The sequence below is a fragment of the Arachis hypogaea genome, chromosome 8, assembly GCF_003086295.3.
Source record: "Arachis hypogaea cultivar Tifrunner chromosome 8, arahy.Tifrunner.gnm2.J5K5, whole genome shotgun sequence".
Taxonomy (NCBI): domain Eukaryota; kingdom Viridiplantae; phylum Streptophyta; class Magnoliopsida; order Fabales; family Fabaceae; genus Arachis; species Arachis hypogaea.
In genome coordinates, this window is record NC_092043.1 from 8770854 (window position 1) to 8791218 (window position 20365).

Sequence of the window (20365 nt, forward strand, 5' to 3'; positions counted from 1 at the left end):
AATTTTCACCAAAATCTAGAACACAACACCTTAACATGTCTTCCAATATCTGGATCGTCCTCTCTGATTGCCCATCGGTTTGAGGGTGAAAATCTGTGCTAAGATCTAGACGAGTTCCTAACGTTTTTTGAAAAGATTTCCAAAAATGAGAGGTAAACTGGGGCCCGCGATCTGAAATAATGGACACTGGAATTTCATGTAGCTTAACTATCTCATCAACATAAAGTTGAGCATACCGAGCTGCACTGAAAGTTGTTTTCACCGGAAGAAAGTGAGCTGACTTCGTCATTCTATCCACAATTATCCAAATTAAATCAAAACCTTTAAAACTACGAGGTAAACCTGTTACAAAATCTATTGTAATCCTTTCCCACTTCCATTCAGGTATCTCAATCTGTTGTAATAACCCAGCAGGTCTTTGATGTTCAGCTTTAACTTGTTGGCAAGTTAAGCAATGAGAAACAAAAACTCCTATGTCTTTCTTCATGCCTTCCCACCAAAACAATTGTTTCAAATCTTGATACATCTTATTGGAGCCTGGATGAACGGTATACTTAGAATTGTGAGCCTCCTCCAAAATAGCTTTCTTCAAGTCGGGGTTATCTGGCACACATAAGCGTTGACCACAACGCAATACATCTTGATCAAGAGAAAAGTCTGAGTTCCTCCCATTGCGAACATCTTCCATAAGCTTTCTTAGTTTCGGATCATCACTTTGTGCAACCTTGATCTGTTCTATTAGGGAAGATTGTGCTCGAACATGTGCTAAGAAAATTCCTGATTCTCCGAGGTCAAATTGAATTTCACCGGCCTCCAATTGATGGACTTCTTCAACAATTGGTCTCCTTCCAAGAGTGATATGGACCAAGCTACCCATAGATTTTCTACTGAGGGCATCTGCTACAACATTTGCCTTTCCAGGATGATACAAAATGGTACAATCATAATCTTTTAGCAACTCTATCCATCTCTGTTGCCTCAAATTTAAATCCTTCTGTTGAAATGTATACTTCAAATTCTTGTGATTCGTATAGATTTCACAGGTCTCACCATAAAGGTAGTGTCTCTAAATCTTTAAAGCAAAGATGACCGCTGCCATTTCCAGGTCATAAGTTGGATAATTCTGCTCATGCTTCTTGAGTTGTCGCGAGGCATAGGTAATGACACGGCCATGCTGCATTAATACAGAACCAAGTCCTATCCGAGATGCATCGCAAAAGGCTGAGAATCCCCCAGACCCAGAAGGTAAAACAAGAACTGGTGCTGAGGTTAGACAAGACTTAAGTGTCTGAAAACTTCCCTCACAAGTTTCTGACCATTGAAACTTCACATTCTTCTGAGTTAACTTGGTTAATGGTGCCAAAATTCTCGAGAAGTCCTTGATGAATCACCGATAGTAGCCGGCCAACCCTAGAAAGCTACGAATTTCTGTCACTGTAGTAGGCCTTGGCCACTTTTGAACGGCTTCAACCTTCTTTGGATCCACCATGATTCCATCTTTTGATACCACATGCCCCAAGAATGTCACTTGATGAAGCCAAAACTCACATTTAGAAAACGAAGCATAGAGCTTATGATCCCTTAAGGTTTGTAATACAATCCTCAAATGATACTCATGCTCCGTAGCACTTTTCGAATACACCAAGATATCATTGATGAAGACGATAACAAAGCGATCTAAGAAAGGTTTGAAGACTCGATTCATTAAGTCCATGAAAGCTGTAGGCGCATTCGTCAGACCAAAGGACATTACTAAGAACTCATAGTGCCCATAGCGAGTACAAAAGGAAGTTTTTGGAATGTCTTCCTTTTTTATCTTTAATTGATGGTACCCTGAACGCAGGTCAATTTTTGAGAAACAGGTAGCTCCTTGAAGTTGATCAAACAAATCATCAATCCTGGGCAATGGATACTTGTTGCGAACAGTTATCTTATTGAGCTGACGATAATTCACACATAGTCACATCGTTCCATCCTTCTTCCTTACGAATAGAACAAGAGCTCCCCACGGAGAAGTGCTAGGACGAATGAATCCTTTCTCTAGCATATCTTCCAATTGAACTTTTAATTCTCGTAACTCAGTTGGAGCCATACGATAGGGAGGAATGGACACAGGTTGGACTCCCGGAGCCAATTCTATGGAAAACTCAACTTCACGGTCAGGCGGCATCCCCGGTAGCTCATCAGGGAACACGTCAGGGAATTCTCTAACAATAGGAACCTGATCAAGACTAGGCACTTTGGCATCAACATCTCTAACAACTGCCAGAAATCCTTGGTTTCCCTTATCCATCAATTGCATAGCTCTCATAGATGAGATGATGCTAGCTAAAGTGGGACAGTCATCACCCTTAAAAACAAAAGGTGAGATACCCGGTATGTCAAACTTCACAGTTTTGGAGTAATAGCCCACATCAGCATGACAAGCTGCTAACCAATCCATGCCTAAGATGACATCAATATCTTCCATTGGTTCTAAAAGGATCAAATCAGCTAAGGTTTCAACGGTATTAATTCTAACAACACAAAACTGAAATACGACTCGAACTATCGTGGAGACTCCAAGCGGAGTGCCAATATGAAATGGGTGGGATAACAGTTCAGGTTGTTTATCGAAACGAGATGCAAGATGTGGAGATACATATGAATAATGAGAACCCGTATCAAATAACACTCGAGCATCTAAAGAACAAACTTGTAAAGTACCTGCCACCACAGCATGAGAAGCTTGAGCATCTTGATGTGTTAAAGCATACACACATGCCTGACCTCTTCCTCTTTGGCTCCCTCCTCTGTTATAAGTCTGATCCCTGCCACCTGCTCCTCTGCCACTAGGACCAGAAGAATTTCCAATAGACATAGCTGAAGATGATGGCATTGGTGTTGTAGGACATGCAATTCCTAGAGCAAAGCCTCCTCTAGGATTTGGACAATCCCTCCTAAGATGACCAGATTGACCACAACCAAAACATGCACCAGTAGCCTTGAAACATATACCAGAATGGTAACTCCCACACTGAAGACAATAGGGCTGAGCTGGCCTTGTCTGATTTGAACCCTGTGCACTAGATTGAGAGGTGCTCTTAACAAAAGGTCTGGGATTCGAAACACTCATGGGAGCAGATCCAGAAGAAGCAACCCCACCAAAAGATGCTTGAGGACGAGCTCGATACCCCGAATAATCTTGCTGATTAGTTTGACCATGATGAGACTTAAATCCTCCTAAACTAGATCCACCAGAAAATTGTCCCTTCATCTTGGGCTTTTTACCAACATCCTTAAAAGCATTTCTCTCTGCTATCCCAGCTTTAATTCCATAGGCAGAGTTTAGGACATCCTTAAAAGACATGCATCAGACTTCAGGCATAAGAGTAGTGAACATAGGTTCTGCCAATCCACGAATGAAACGACGAACTTTCATCTCTTCTGAATTCACCAAGTATGGAGCACTCTTAGAAAGCCTAGTAAACTCCTTAGCATACTCAGTCACTGTTATATTCTCTTGCCTTAATCTTTCAAAGGCAATTGCATCTTCTGCTTGCTTGTTAGCTGGATAAAATCGAGCAAGAAACTCTTCAGTAAACTCTTCCCAAGAAGGAGGAGGAAGTCTAGCTGCTTCTTTGCTCTCAAGAAGAGACTCATACCAATATCTTGCTGAACCACGCAAGTTGTAGGATACTAACTCAACAGCCCATTCTTTGGTGCACTTGAGAGCTCGAATAGCTTTCTTTGCATCCTCTAGATATTGTTGTGGATCTTCATCCAATGAATCTCCATTGAAAGTGGACGAATTCAACTTCAAATACTTTTCAATTGGCGGCTCTTGATCCCCAAACAATTGATGAACCCTATGAGGCTCAGGATTTGGCGCATTAGGAAGTCTCGCTTCACCCTTATTTTGATTTGTTAGAACCTGTAACACCGTATTAAGAGTTTGATTCATTCCCCTCAATTCAGCTGCTAAGTTCGGTTGACCCTCTCTTACTGCGGGGTTCTCTTGAACTCTCTCGCGGGGTATCTCTCCTTCGTGCCTATCAGCTATCCTTTGGCTCCTTGGCCTTTGTCGAAGCGCTCCAAGTGGCGGAGAAACTGCCCTACTGGATTCAGTAGTATCAGGAGCACCAACAGCTCCACCACGTCTTTTCTTAGGTGGCATCTTCCACCTATCGAGTAAGTAGAGCGATTGAATCACCAACGACATATGTATATGGAGTTCGAAGACAATAGGACAGACAGAAAGAATTATGAGACCAAAAGATTGAGGACAACTTCCTATAGGCCTCTAGTAACATCACACTTTGTGAAAATGGGCCGGCTTCCATTTGCACAATTGTGATCTTACTGAAGGATACTTGCTCCATATTACACAGAAAAACCTAAAGCTCTGATACCACTTCGTCATGACCCGAATCAAGCCATGACTGGCGCTCAAGAGACAAGTCCCTCAGCAAGGCAAACGACCAAATTTTCAGAAAAACGGACAGAATCTCCTCTGTTTCTAGGACCTTACCAATATAAATATTAACTTCCTGTATTAATAATAAACCTCCATTTTCAAAGACAACAACAACAACGTACTCCAAATTATATCCACAACCAAATATATCCAAAATACGCATCATATATATATATATATATATATATATATATATATATATATATATATATATATATATATATATCAAGTTGATAACTAGAGTATATAGTTAAAACCATAAGTCTTACATAACCAAATCATAATCACTATCTAAACAGTTCAAGATTCAAAATAACATAACCCACACGAGGATCCTGCCTGTGACATATGGAGCATTGACATAATCTAAATTTTGAGCAAAGGTTCCATTACATAATTACTTAGTCCTTGGAAAGAAGAAGAGCTCACCAAAATGACTAAGATCTACTGAGGGGCTGGTGGAATGAAACCTGGAATGACTCCTGTATCTGAAAAATATGGGAATATAATAGGGTGAGTTTTGCAACTCAGTGAGCAAACATTACATCTATAACCCACACGAGACAATACAGAGTTTACCTTGAAAATTATATTTCTTTTCAGAGATGGGAAATTCATATTAATTAATTATACAAACAATAGATAATTACTTAAGCGGATGAACTGAAATGGGAGTTCTCATTCCAGAAGTCAAATCAAATCAAATATTACACACCTAGGGCGGCTCCACCTATAAGGGTAGTCCTTTCCTCTAGTGTGTCCGTACGGTATAACAGATCTAACGTGTGGCCTACACGTTAGACTAGCAACGCCCTTGCTAGCTGAGGTCTGAGCCAGATGCATCTAGGTTAACGTCATAACCGCCGTTAACTACGGTTTTTTAGTCAGAGTCTCCCAAACCAATCCAAACCAAATCACTTATAAAAATCTCTAGTGCTTATAACATACTACTAAATTCCATAGCAAATCAATATATATAGGATTGCATACTAAAATTTAATTAAAATTTAAATAAGGTCAAATAAGAAAACATTTATACTTTACAAAATATATAAATATCGTCTCGTGTGTATTTTTATAAAATTGTAAGTTTCACAAATCAATATTTATTTTCAAAAATTCAGAAATCACAATAATAAAATTTTTTCAAACTCCAAAATTAATTATTCAACATAGATATTGATAATAATATATTTAAAAACAATTATAGATATAATATCCACTCACAACTTGATTCCAAAGAACCGGAAGCAACTCTGACCGCGTCAACGAGCTACCAAATGATGTCCAATAATTCTACAACTCTAGAAATATGACAATAAAGATAATTGTGAGCTATTAATATTGTCAATTAACATAATCTTACTCACCTTGACAAAAGTCCCAAATTTTCTAACCGTTAATAACCCTAATTTGGATTTATATATACCCATAAATATAAAGATGAAAAAAATTGGAGATATGGCTAATTATTGAGTCAAAGAGTTACCTTGACGCCTCAATAATAACCAGGACCCAAAGTTGAATGCTTCCTTCACTCATTAAGTTGAAATTTTTTTATTTGGAGATTTTGAGAAAATGAGATTTGAATAAATGGAGATAGAATAGAGAATAAAATGAAGCAAGATGATGAAGGTGAATTTGATGATATTGAGTGGTTGGTTGCAAGGAGAAGACATTAAGAAATCTAGTTGGTAAGAGGAGAAAAATGAGGGTTTTACATTTTGATTTTTTGAAAGAAAATGAAAGAGAAGGAGAACAGAGAGGGAGGGGATGTGTCGAAGAAGATGAGAAAAGAGAAAAAAAATTTTAAGAGGGGGCATATGCCCCCCACGTGTTCTCAACCTCTTTTTCTTTTCTTTTTTTTTTCCTCACACTCTCGGTTATTACACTCCTTCTCCTCGAAGCATAAGCAGCGCTGCTATTTCTCTCATCTCTAACGGTTCGGACTGCATTGTGTCGGAAAAAAAGGAAATGGAACCTTGGGGATTCATGGGTTGAAAGTGCTCTTATGCATGATTGATTGTACCATCATGTGTTCTAAAGACATAAATTTAATCCACTAAAAAGATTTTCTAGAGAAAAAATATAAAGTTTAGGGCTGAGCGTGTGATTTACATATTTAATATAATTATTTAATAAATTATAATTTAATATAATTATTTATTTTAAAGATAACTTGTCATATAGTAAGTTATTGTTAGATACCACAAGTTCCTCTAAGAAGAAATTTCTTCTCTTCGAAGCATGAGCAGGGATATTATTTCTCTCTTCTCTAACGGTTCAGACGGCATTGTATCAGAAAAAAGAAAATGGAATTTTGGGAATTCATGAGTTGAAAGTGCTCTTATGCATCATCGATTGCACCAATGTATTCTAAAGACATAAATTTAATTTACTAAAAAAGTTTTCTAGAAAAAAAAATATAAAGCTTAGGACTAAGTGTGTGATTTGCGTTTTTATTATCATTTTGTGAAGAAAATAAAAAATATAAGATGAAAAAATATCACATCTAATTTAAAATTTTAAAATATTTAAATTAATACACTTCTTATCTTATAAATTTCTTAATTTTTTTTGTTTTTTTTACGTGAAACTAAGTTTATACGCTTTTTACACTTACAACATTACCATAAGGCACATAATAACTAAACTCCATTCTGTAATAGTTGCAATTCAGAACAATAACAATCAATGCAATTGTTGATCTGAGCCATTAATTTAATTTATTTAAACTCAAAAGATACTAATCAATAATCATGGAATATCTTAGGCTCCCAAAGTACTAGCAGACCCAATGATTAAAGTATATCATAGTACTGCTCCCAAGGCCCAATAATGAAGCTAATTACTTAACACAAATAGCAAGATCAAGCATGTATAATATCAAAGCACCACATGGTAGTTCATCACAGACGGTTAGATTGTAAAGCCCTTGTCTATTTCAAGTATGGGACCTACATGGACTTGATTTATTCAGATAACGTTTTATTGTTTTCTTTAATATAAGGTTAGATGATAAACCCAAGGTCAAATATAATGTCACAATCAAATAGTTCATTGGAGATTAAAAAAAAAAATTGATAGCTCAAGAGTTTTATTACCGTAGAAATTAAAAGAACAATGATGTAACTAGATGTGTAGAACAACAATTTAATAATTGATGGCACAGCAAGATTAGTTTAGTTCTTCTATTTCCAGCAACTTGTGATCAAAATATAGGAAGCTTCATTGCTATTCATCTCTCTTTCTATCTATCTATTTCCATATGCATATAAAGTATTTGATAAAAGTCCAAGCTTAGTTTTATATATATAAGAGAGAAGAGGAAGAGGGACAAGGAAGGAACATAGCATAGGTGAGAGATGAAGAGGAAAAGGGATATGGAGAAGAAGAGTTCAGAGATAAGCTCTGCCATTGAAGAGTTATCTATGATGGTTGTTGTTAAACCTTCTGCAGTTGGAGGGAATCATGAACATCATGAAGATGGTGCTTCTGCTACAGAACAAATCCCCACAAAGCCTTTTCTATCTATATGTCACTTGGTTCTACAAGTTCTTGGTTGGTTTTTCACTCTCTTTGTTTTCTCAAAAACATGAATAGTAGGAATGTGATGTAGCAACTAACACACACATTGTCCTTTTGCTTCTTTTTTTTTTTATGCTCTTGTAGATAAGATAGGGCCAACCATGGCTGTCTTGAGACAAGACATTCACCAGAATATTAAGGTAAAAATAGTCAATGCTTAACCTTGAAAGGAGGGAAAATCTGTTACTGTATGGTAACTTTTGGCACTATCTAAACTGTTTTAAGTTCTTTTTCACTGCAGAGATTGGAATTGATGTATGAATCAAACCCATCATTGAATTCAAATTTGGTTGAGATGTTGAAATTAGAAGCTAGTAAAGGCACTGCAAGGAAGAGGTGTAGTTGTAGTAAAGCCCTTGTTTGGCTCACAAGGTTAGCAACTACAAAATTTGCATAATCAGCTCATAAGATTGTTCAGGAAAAGAAAAAGGGTCAATTAGTTTACTTGCTTTCGATATTTTAAGTTGCGTAAGTTTTACTTAGAGAGGTGGCACTCTGCAGATCCCTTGATTTTGCCATGGCTCTGTTACAGTCACTTGCAAAAGATCCTAACAAGAGTATGGAACAAGTAGTTGAAGAATCTTATGCTGCAACTTTGACTCCATGGCATGGATGGATTTCCTCAGCTGCTTTTAGAGTAATAATTTCCATTTGTTCAATCAAAATTTTTCTTTTATGATTCTAGTTGGATTCCACAGGCTACCCTTCAATCATATAAAAGCTTGCAATTGCATAGTTTAGCATGGTGGCTAAACTTGATAGAAATGACACTATTTATTTGCAGGTGGCTATAAAACTAGTCCCAGATCGCAAAACTTTCATGAATCTCCTTAGAGAAAAAGATGAAACTTGTGAGGCCCTAAAGGAGAAAATGCAGATGTTGGTTTCTTTGCTTGTTCCTTTTCTTGAAGATATCCATTGTATTCTAGTAAGCCTCAATTTTCATTCTTCATAACATATTGTTCATATCATAGTGATACCAATTTTAGTGTTAGGTGCTTACAAATATTTATTTTTGCAGAAAGTGTATAACTTGGACAGGCTGAAGTCAACCTGAAGTCAAATAAGAATCAAGAATCCATGTATAGTTTATCTTTATCATGTAAATGGCTTGTACAGTGAAATTTGTATCCAAACAACTCTGTAGTTGCAAGTTTGCAAAAGGCTGATTAGCATAGAAAGTTTTAACAAATTATACATCAAAGTTTTGTTAGTTGAGTTTGAATCCCAATCTATTTGCTTGGTGGATCCAATTTAAGGCTATGCTACGTCCAAAAGGGGCAAACTTGATAGTTTAAATGATACGTGTCAAAATTTGTACACACAAGAGAAGAGTGAATTGTCTTATTTAAGGCTGTGTTTGGTTGCTGTCTATGCCTATCTTAGACATAAATATTTAGAAAGACACACTCACGTACAAAATACATGTATTTAGTATCTTGCTAGAAAGTTGACACAGATATTAGACATGAGACATAGTTTTTTATTACAATTTTATCCTTTCAAAATTTTTAAAATTCTACTTTCTACTCTCATCACCTTGATCACCAACAACTTCTTCCTTATTGGAGGTAAAATTGGCTTTTAATGATAAATGTGTATATATCTTCTAGTGTTATAACAACCAAACAGACTACATGTATTCATGTATGTGTTTGCGTTCATGTATGTCTGTGTCTGCATTTTTATTGTTCTGAGATAATAAGCAAATATAGCGTTAATATACATGGAAAGATTACGTTACAGTTTAATATGCATGTTTGACAAATTAAGTCCCTTACAAATTTTATTGTAAGATAATTAGGCCCACAAAAAATATCATTATAAGATGAATTACTCCTTTTTAAAATGACAGAGAACTATATATATGACGGAAGTAAGTATTGAAGACTTCTAGAGAATAAAAATTTGTTGAAGAGTAAAATCTCTAATCTAAAATTTCTTGAAGACCAATTTAAGTGTTTACTTACTATAAAACATAAAAAGCTCTCCATTGGTGAATATCTTATTTATAAAATCTTTTGCTCTGTTCTTCTCACAAAATTGGACATGAAATTTACACTAAGATCAAAAGATTGTGTAAAAATGAAACCAATTTGATCAAACATAGTATAGCAAACGGAGAAGTTCAAAATGAATCTTTCAAGCCACTTGAGTTATCAGAAAGTGCAATAAGTGCTGCAACTAAACCAGCATTGCTTGCTATGTTTGGCTCAGTGAACCTTGAATTGTTCCTTTGATCTATGAAACCATCATGCATGTCTGGCCCTCCCACCATGGCTCCAACAAGAACTTGCAGATTCGGATCCTTCGAGTTGAGCCATTTCTTGCCACCATCACAACTATAATGCTTCTTATCATCCCATGGAATTGATGCACTTCTGTGATGAACTTGCACTGGAAATTTGTCACCATGTCCCACTAAGTAACTCATCTTCAAAGGATTCTGTCCCAATATGTAGTTAACCTGAGGAGCAAGTAACACAAGGAATCAACATTATAGTATAGTTTTTAGAATTATGCTATTTTAAATGGAAAGTGTTACATGAAAAACATAATTAGAATATTTGTACTCTTTTATCTATGATCATTTAATAGGAATTTGCCTGAGAACTAGCAAATTCGCGAAGCATAGCCACCGAAAACACATTACTCTTGCATTTTGCACCAGAGAACTTGAGATGATGAAGATAATCACTATACAATTTACTGAGGAATGATGCTGTTGCAGCATACTCTAGTAATGGCCCATTATCATCTTTCATGATAATCAATCCACCTACAATTATCATGAATCATATAAATAGATAATGAACACTAATTACACACATGAAAATCTATTGATAGAGCAACTTTAGAATTTACCAGGTGTCCTGCTAAAATCATTGAACAGCAAAGAGCACATGAGGGAGTGTGTTGAGTTTGATGAGAGCCTCAAAGCATGTTCATACAATCCTCCAGGATCACGAAAATATCGAATTCTTGTTAGCAAAACCTGCCAAGAATCCAAGATCAGTACATTAGAATTTCAAGTGTAAGTAGTTTAGTCCTACATCAGTTAATTTTAGATTACCGCGAGCGCATTGAGCTTGTTGTTCCAATCAAAGGTTCCATTATCAAAATCTGATTCATTGTTCTTGGCAGATTTAAAAGTCTCAGTAGCATAATCAAGGTAAGTTAAGTTTCCAGTAGCAAGAAACAACCATGTTCCTCCCCATGCCAATTCATCTTTGTAACTTGATGATTTGTAGAAATCTCTTGCTTGTTTTCCACATGCATCAACCATTGTGTAAGTTCCTTGCTTCTTTGGATCTTCACTTGTGACTAACTTGTGTAGAGTTTCTGCTGCTTTGACTAGTTTCATTGAGTATTCTGTGTCATTTTTTAATACCATAGATGATGCAGATAATGCTGCAACAATTTCACCTCCTAAATCTGAAGCAGAACTGTCACAAATTGAAACTGGTCTTGCATAATCCATGTCTTCAGGTCTTTGCCAGCAGCTTATATCATTTTTTGGCTCTCCCTTATCACTAATGGTATTTCCAACCTAATCAAATAGAAGGTGGAAAAAAAAAGTAAATTAAGTTTTTGGTTATGTAAAATCAGCAATTCACAATTTTGGTTCACAAGTTTCCAAATGTGAAACTAGTCCTACTCCTATTGAAATACAATCATCCAATGAGTACAGTATAAATACAATCATCCAATCATATTCGTTCTTTTAGATAACAATTCATGTGATTAATGTAAAAAGTAGTTATTTTTGCTTATGTGGTGTTACGTAATTGGATCCAAGTATGAAACTGTTTTATACTGATAGTATATCAAAATTAACTTCAAGAAACAATGATACAAATTTAATATAAGTTTACCTGCGAGTATATTGTAAGGTTAGATTTAGATGAAGTTGGGAGAATGAACACCTTTAGGAGATAGTCACTTCCCCATCTGATTATGTCCCTAACATGTTGCAGCTCACCAAGATCAGCATATTTACTATGATATTCCATCACACTCCAACTCAACAAGGTTGTAGTATAAGCTGTGGTGAAAGTAAATTTAATGTTATTGCCAGAGTCATAGAATCCACCAACAAGATCAGTATCTGCTGATTTTCCATCGCCTAATCCTGAATCGCCTCGAAATTTCACTGGGCTGTTCTTCGGATAGTGTCCAGCTTCAAAGACAAAAAGTTAAAAATTAAAAACATAATGATCTGAAGAAAATATGTTACACAAAGAGAAGTAGTGTAGTGTAGTATAGTATAGTACTAGTACATTTTTGTGCATCATAAAAAGTTAGAGCATGGTTAATTGCGAGTTTGAAATTGATTGAAGTTCCTTGATGCTTGTTCTTATGGGGTAAAAAGTGCAAGATTAGAACCAATGCTATGATGGCAAGAATGATTGTTAATGAAACAAGAAGGAAATTACGGAATTGGTCCTTATCAGTGATAACAAGATTGTAGTGATAATATTTTTGGTAGTGAGAATGAGAAGGGAAAGGTTGATAGGCAGAGGAAGAATCTGAAAGTGAATGAGTATATGTAAGAGGCAGCTTCTCTAACTCAAAAGTTGCCATACTTGGTTGAAATTGAAGATGGATTTACATAGTATATGGTATTGATTGATATTCATAATTCGTAATATGGGTTGATATTCCAAAGCATAGGTTTGTCTTTGTTCTAAGTTTGCCGTCCAAAAAGAGGAGAATTTTGTTAGGCTTAATCTAATATAAAATTTGTTCTACCCTGAATTTCTAACTAACGAAAAAATATTTGTATAGTCCTCTGAGATGATTTTGGTTTCTACTTTTAGTATGAAATCCATTTCACATTTTTCTTGTGACTATCCATTGAGTATTGGTTACTAACTACAGTAATTTTTATATGGAAGTTCCCATCTTGTACTTCATTAATCATTATACTACACATAACGCATGCATGATTTGGTAACAAAGGAGGAAGGTTTCGTTATGATGAGTTTGGAAAACTCTAAACTAATATTTGTGATGACTAAATATTATTACTTTGATAAATAGTAAAAATATTAATTCACATATTGTTGTGAAATAAAAGATATATTAAATATAAAATAAAGATGTATTAATATAAGACTCTAGCATTAAAATAATTAGCTCAATAATGATTTGTATATATATAATAATATTATATATTGTAATGTATATATATATATATATATATATATATATATATATATATATATATATATATATAGAAAATAGTATAAAAAGTAAAGAGAGAGAGAATTGCATACATATATATATAAAGATAGAAAGAAGTATTAAAAGTAAGAAGAGAGAAAATTGCATTTGTTTATAATAAGAGAAAGAAAGAGAATATTATTATATTGCTGTGTGTGTAATCTATTTGCCTCGTCCATGCTTTTATAGGCAAATGAATTCAACCTTTCAAACCATATTAATTGTGCTGTCATGAGAATTTGTTTCTTTCACCATAGAAAATCAGATCTACCATCAATGAGCATCCATCCTTATCCTTGTTGTAACACTCCCCTTTGGATGCTCATTTAGGAATATGCATCATTAAAACCTTACTAAAGAAAAACCCAGTGGGAAAAAAAACTTTAGTGAAGGAAAAAGAGTACAATATCTTTTGTGACGGGGACTGCCTCATTAAAAACTTTGTCAAGAAAAATCCAATGGGAAAAAAACCTGACCAAGAAAAAAAGAGTACAGTCTCCCCCTCATACCGACATCATTTAATGTCTCGAAATTGGCGCATCCTAATCTCATGTACCAATCTCTCAAAAGAGGATTTTGGGAGTGACTTTGTAAATAAATCTGCCAGATTGTCACTTGAACGAATCTGTTGGACATCAATTGTCCCTTGATTTTGAAGATCTTGAGTGAAGAAGAATTTGTGAGAAATATGCTTTGTTCTATCACCTTTGATGTATCCACCTTTAAGTTAAGCAATGCATGCTGTATTATCTTCAAGCAGGACAGTTGGAGCTATCTTATGATCAATTAGTCCACATGATGACAGAATATATTAAATCAAACTCCTCAGCCAAAAACACTCATGACTAGCTTTATGAATCGCCAGTATTTCAGTATGATTAGAGGAGGTTGCTGCTATCGTCTGTTTCGTGGACCTCCATGATATAGCTGTACCACCATATGTGAACAGATATCCTGTTTGAGATATCCCTTTATGTGGATCAAACAAGTATCCAGCATCTGCATAGCCACTAATTGTGACTTGGATCCATAGGGATAAAACAATCCCATATCAACCGTTCCATGAAGATATCGAAAGATTTGCTTGATTCCACTCCAATGTCTTCTGGTTGGAGAGGAACTATATCTTGCTAGTAAATTCACCGCGAATCATATGTCAGGTCGCGTATTATTAGCAAGATACATTAGCGCTCCAATGGCACTAAGATATGGTACTTCAGGACCAAGGATATCTTCATTCTCTTCTTTAGGGCGGAATTGATCCTTTTCCACATCCAAAGATCTTACGATCATTGGAGTACTTAATGGATGTGACTTATCCATATAAAATCTTTTCAAGATCTTTTCTGTGTATGTTGTTTGATGAATAAAGATCCCACTTTTTATATGCTCGATTTGTAGGCCGAGACAAAACTTAGTCTTTCCAAGATCTTTCATCTCAAACTCTTCTTTTAGAGTTTTTATAATTGTTGGAATCTCTTCAGGAGTCCCAATGATATTTAAATCATCAACATACACAGCAATTATAATGAACCCAGATGTAGTTTTCTTTATGAAACACATGGGCAGATATCATCATTCTTGAATCCGTTTTTTGGCCAGATACTCAGTAAGACGATTATACCACATTCGTCCAGATTGCTTTAGACCATATAAAGATCTTTGCAATTTGACTGAGTATAACCCTTGCGAATATTCATTGGATGGTTTAGATATCTTTAGTCCTTCAGGAACTTTCATATAGATATCCCGATCTAATGAGCCGTATAAATAGGTTGTTACCACATCCATTAAATGCATATGCAGTTTATGATATGCAGCTAAAATTACCAAATAACGCAATGTTATCGCATCCACTACAGGGGAATATGTTTCTTCATAATTTATACCGGGCCTTTGTGAAAAACCTTGTGCCACAAGTCGGGCTTTATAGCGCACAACTTCATTTTTCTCATTTCGTTTTCTCACAAATACCCACTTATATCCAACAGGTTTTACATCTTCAGGTGTACGGACTACAGGTCCAAAGACTTCACGTTTTGCAAGTGAGTCTAATTCAGCCTTCATGGCTTCTTTCCATTTTGGCCAATCATTCCTTTGTCGACATTCTTCGACTGATCTTGGCTCAAGATCCTTACTTTCATGCATGATATTTAACGCCACATTATATGCAAATATTTCATTGACAATTGTCTTATTTCGGTCCCATTTCTCTCCTGTAAAGACATAATTTATTGAGATCTCGTCATTTTCACAATTTTCAGGTACCTGAACGTCTTCTGGCGTTATATCAGAATTTTGGACAACTGCAGGTGTCTCTACTATGTCTTTTTCAACAGGAATATTATTTACTTCTTTTCTCTTTCGAGGATTTTTATCTTTGGAACCGACAGGCTTGCCACACTTCTGGCGTGAATTTGCTTCAGTGGCTACTTGTCCTACTGGGACATCAATTCGAATTGGAACATTTTCCGCTGGTATATAAGATTTGGTTATCCTCTTTGTATTGGAAAATGCATCAGGCAATTCATTTGCTATTCTTTGCAAATGTATAATCTTTTGAACTTCCAATTCACATTGTCCTGTTCGAGGATCTAAATGCATCAACGATGATGCATTCCAGTTAAGTTCCTTTTCAGGAAGCTTATTCTCTCCCCCTAATGTTGGAAATTTTGATTCATCAAAATGACAATCCACAAACCGGGCTTTAAATACATCTCCAGTTTGTATCTCAAGATACCTCACTATAGAGGGAGAATCATATCCAACATATATTTCCAATTTTCTTTGGGGTCCCATTTTGGTGCGATTAGGTGGTGCAATGGGAACATATATCGCACACCCAAATATTCTTAAATGGGAAACATTTGGCTGCTGGCCAAAAGCTAGTTGCATAGGAGAGAACTGAAGGTAACTCGTTGGCCTCAAACGAATAAGTGCTGCGGCATGTAAAATAGCATGCCCCCAAACCGAGTTTGGGAGATTTGTTCTCATAAGTAAGGGTCTAGTAATTAATTGGAGGCGTTTAATAAGTGATTCTGCTAACCCATTTTGTGTGTGAACATAAGCTACTGGATGTTCAACACTTATTCCATTAGCCATACAATAAGCATCAAAGACTTGGGAAGTAAATTCACCAGCATTATCAAGACGAATTGCTTTGATTGGATTTTCTGGAAATTGTGCTTTTAATCAAATAATTTGAGCCAGTAATCTCGCAAACGGCAGGTTGCGAGAAGATAATAAGCACACATATGACCATCTCGAAGATGCGTCTATTAGGACCATAAAATATCTAAAAGATCCACATGGTGGATGAATAGGTCCACATATATCACCTTGAATCCTTTCTAGGAATTCAGGGGACTCAAATCCAACCTTTACTAATGATGGCCTTAAAATTAACTTTCCCTGAGGACATGCAGCACAACAAAATTCACTAGTTTTAAGAATCTTTTGGTTCTTTAGTGAATGTCCATGAGAGTTTTCAATAATTCTCCTCATCATGGTTGTTCCCGGATGACCCAATCAGTCGTGCCAAGTTATGAACTCATTTGAGTTAGTAAACTTCTGGTTTACAATGGCATGTGATTCAATTGCACTAATCTTGGTATAATACAACCCAGATGAAAGTGAGGGTAATTTTTCTAATATAACTTTCTTATTTGAATCATGAGTTGTGATACATAAATACTCATGATTTCCCTCATTCATCGTCTCAACATGATATCCATTTCGGCGAATATCTTTGAAACTCAACAAGTTCCTCAGAGACTTGGTAGATAATAGTGCATTATTTATTATAAATTTTGTTCCTCCAGGAAACAAAATTATAGCTCTTCCGGAGCCTTCTATCACATTGCCTGAGCCAATAATAGTATTAACATATTCCTCTTTTGGCACAAGACGGGTAAAATATATATCACTTTTGAGAATAGTGTGCAAACTTGCACTATCCGCAAGGCATACATCTTCATTACATATCCTTGCCATTCTCTTAAAAAACAAATAATAATAAAATGAGTAGTATACACAGTTAAATTGAATACTTGATCAGAATTATTTTTCTAAGAAACACTGTATATAAAATAATGTCATATACTAAAATTTTATTTTAAAATTTGACACATTTAATAATTTCAAAATTTATAAACATTAATATTTCATTATTTATGTACATCACATTTGAAACTTAAATACATAAAAAATAAAACTTAACAATAAGTTCTTTACATTATTTATTTACATAGATACTTCACAATCCCACATATTAAACTATTCCATCATTGATCAAATGACCAATATTTCCTTCAGGATCCTCAAAGAAATCAGATACATCATAATGAGTGGTGGAGTTCTCAGCATCATTTGAAACAAAATTTGTTTCCTTTCCTTTGTTGTCCTTTTTCAAAGATGCTTGGTAAAGATCGACTAGATGCCTTGGGGTACGACAGGTACGTGACCAATGACCCTTTCCACCACAACGGAAACACTTATCCCCTGTTGATTTATTGTGCCTGATATTCCTTTCTTTATCCCACTTCTGGTGAGATCCTCTCTTTTGAACATAATTCTTTTTCCTTCCATAATTTTTCTTATTATTAAAACCTTGCCATTTACCTCTTCTGGGGTAATTTGCCACATTTACTTCAGGAAATGGGGCAGCACCAGCTGGGCGCGCTTCATGATTTTTCAATAACAACTCATTGTTGCGTTCAGCAACAAGAAGGTAAGAAATTAACTCACAATATTTTTTAAACCCTTTCTCTCGATACTGCTGCTGCAGGAGCACATTCGAGGCATGGAAGGTTGAGAAAGTTTTCTCCAACATATCATGATCAGTTATTTTTTCCCCACACAATTTCACTCGTGAGGCAATTCGAAACATTGCAGAATTATATTCATTTATAGATTTAAAATCTTGTAAACGCAAATGCGTCCATTCATATCGGGCTTGAGGAAGTATCACCGTTTTCTGATGATTATACCTTTCTTCAAGGTCTTTCCAAAGATCTACAGGATCTTTTAATGTAAGATATTCATTTTTCAATCCTTCGTCAAGATGACGACGAAGAAAAATCATGGCTTTAGCTTTATCCTTCTGGGATGCATTATTTTCAGCCTTAATGGTATCTCCAAGATCCATTGAATCAAGATGGATTTCAGCATCTAGTATCCATGATAAATAATTGTTTCCAGATATATCAAGAGCATTGAATTCAAGATAAGAGAGCTTCAACATAATGAAAATTTGTTACCTGAGTCTTCCTAAAAATTTGATCAGAGTCTCATGCTGATAACGTGTTGTGAAATAAAAGATATATTAAATATAAAATAAAGATGTATTAATATAAGACTCTAGCATTAAAATAATTAGCTCAATAATAATTTGTATATATATAATAATATTATATATTGTAATGTGTATATATATATATAAAGATAGAAAATAGTATAAAAAGTAAAGAGAGAGAGAATTGCATAAATATATATATAAAGATAGAAAGAAGTATTAAAAGTAAGAAGAGAGAAAATTGCATTTGTTTATAGTAAGAGAAAGAAAGAGAATATTATTATATTGCTGTGTGTGTAATCTATTTGCCTCGTCCATGCTTTTATAGGCAAATGAATTCAACCTTTCAAACCATATTAATTGTGCTGTCATGAGAATTTGTTTCTTTCACCATAGAAAATCAGATCCACCATCAATGAGCATCCATCCTTATCCTTGTTGTAACACATATGTTAATAATTTAATTTTTGCTATGCATGTATGTTTGGGCCGAAAATAAAAGAATTCTGGTGCAAGTCCAATTATATAAAAAATATTCAGCTTTGGTATTAAGATATTGTGATTATGGTGACTGAAAACATGGTTATAATATTTGGGTCAGAAATTTTTACTTAAGCCCAATTGGTTAAATCCATCAGCATTGATGCAAGAATATATGATGAGTATGGCTGAATTGATTATTATGTTACTTGGGCCAAATTGATCCATTATTGTTACAAGCCCAAGTTAATCATTTTTTGCTATACACCCCAATGCATGATCCGAAAACAATTAATCAGAAAAGCAAATGTTGTTATTGCTTTATGCCTTCAACGGATCTCACACTTCACCATGTGATGGAATTCAAATTTTATTAGTGTGAAGTTAATAAATGCATTGGAACTATGAGAGAGAAAGTTTCATTGATTTGATTGATGGCCTTAATGAAAGGCACGCTACCAAGAAACAGAAGGGAAGTGGACATTTAATTTATTTTGTCTAAATCCTTTAGTTAATGTTCATATCTTCCCTTCTTCTTTCTCTGCTTCTAACCTTCGGTCATAACACAGAGAAACCATGGAAGCTAAGCATAGCCACCGAAGAGAAAAAGAAGCACGCTATAAGACCATCAAAATGATGGCACGAAAAAGAAAAAGAAAAGTATGCTGTGGCTAGGATTCTCATTGCTTGTGGTAAGATTTTGTGATGAGATCTTGGCTTCTTCATACCAAAAATGGCTGAAGAAGATTCGGCCAGCAAGATGAAGATTCTTGGAGGGATGGATTGTCTCTGATTCTGCTCAACCACCACAGAAGGTAGCTAGGGTGGCTACGTGATAGAAGAGGCAGAGATTAGAGTTGATGAAGCTATCATCATCATGAAGCATCAAGGGTCAGAAATTTATCTTGGAGAGCAAGCCAAGGATGGAGCGCTCGGATTGATGAAGAGTGATGATCAAGGAAGGACTAGAGGTAATTGCATGTTGGTTTTTGCATGGGTTATCTCTTCTCTCTCTCTCTGGCTGAACCAGTTTTGTTCTTGGAGAAGAAGAAGTTGGCTTGGTTTTTGGCTTCAAAGGTGGAGGCTTCCCTCTTCTATAAAAAGAGAGAACAGCCACGGGTTGAAGCAAGGAGTAAGGAAGAAGAGTAAGAGTGCAAGGCACAGAATTCTCAGAGCTACCTGAGCTAACAGATTTTCTGCTCCTTCAATGTATTCTGTTTTGTAATTTTCTGTTTAATTTTGTCATGTCTTGAGTCTCATGGAAAAAGACAAACAGTGATGTTTGTATAAAAAAAGCCATAGAGCGGAAAAAAGGCAGAGAG

The 20365-nt window shown here is 35.4% G+C and overlaps 3 protein-coding genes across 3 annotated transcripts; 1 reads left to right on the forward strand and 2 right to left on the reverse strand.

The window, feature by feature from the left end:
• The first annotated feature begins 7473 nt into the window (after nt 1–7473).
• Nucleotides 7474–9416, forward strand: LOC112705966 (glycolipid transfer protein 3). The gene is made up of 6 exons (XM_025757014.3): nt 7474–8017; nt 8129–8184; nt 8286–8416; nt 8546–8681; nt 8829–8972; nt 9066–9416. Exons 1-6 carry the CDS (start codon nt 7822–7824, stop codon nt 9099–9101), a joined length of 699 nt encoding a protein of 232 aa, XP_025612799.1. The 5' UTR covers nt 7474–7821; the 3' UTR covers nt 9102–9416.
• Nucleotides 9417–10037: 621 nt separating this feature from the next.
• LOC112705967 (endoglucanase 25-like) lies at nt 10038–12768 on the reverse strand. The gene is made up of 5 exons (XM_072200540.1): nt 12325–12768; nt 11920–12224; nt 11118–11594; nt 10910–11039; nt 10038–10823 (listed from the first exon to the last, which is right to left on the reverse strand). The coding sequence occupies exons 1-5, from the start codon at nt 12626–12628 to the stop codon at nt 10636–10638; spliced, it is 1404 nt and encodes a 467-aa protein (XP_072056641.1). The 5' UTR covers nt 12629–12768; the 3' UTR covers nt 10038–10635.
• On the reverse strand, nt 10173–10635 carry LOC140174648 (endoglucanase 9-like). The gene is made up of 2 exons (XM_072200132.1): nt 10618–10635; nt 10173–10511 (listed from the first exon to the last, which is right to left on the reverse strand). The coding sequence occupies exons 1-2, from the start codon at nt 10633–10635 to the stop codon at nt 10173–10175; spliced, it is 357 nt and encodes a 118-aa protein (XP_072056233.1).
• Nucleotides 12769–20365: the final 7597 nt, after the last annotated feature.

Excerpts from the sequence above, each read along its gene's own strand:
- LOC112705966 (XM_025757014.3), top strand. The coding sequence starts at position 7,822 with ATGAAGAGGAAAAGGGATATGGAGAAGAAGAGTTCAGAGATAAGCTCT. Across the intron at positions 8,018-8,128 it reads CTTGGTTCTACAAGTTCTTG|ATAAGATAGGGCCAACCATG; the intron begins GTTGGTTTTTCA and ends ATGCTCTTGTAG. Across the intron at positions 8,973-9,065 it reads AAGATATCCATTGTATTCTA|AAAGTGTATAACTTGGACAG; the intron begins GTAAGCCTCAAT and ends TTATTTTTGCAG.
- LOC112705967 (XM_072200540.1), bottom strand. The coding sequence starts at position 12,628 with ATGGCAACTTTTGAGTTAGAGAAGCTGCCTCTTACATATACTCATTCA. Across the intron at positions 12,225-12,324 it reads TTTTTATGATGCACAAAAAT|CTGGACACTATCCGAAGAAC; the intron begins GTACTAGTACTA and ends TTGTCTTTGAAG. Across the intron at positions 11,595-11,919 it reads ACCTTACAATATACTCGCAG|GTTGGAAATACCATTAGTGA; the intron begins GTAAACTTATAT and ends CTATTTGATTAG.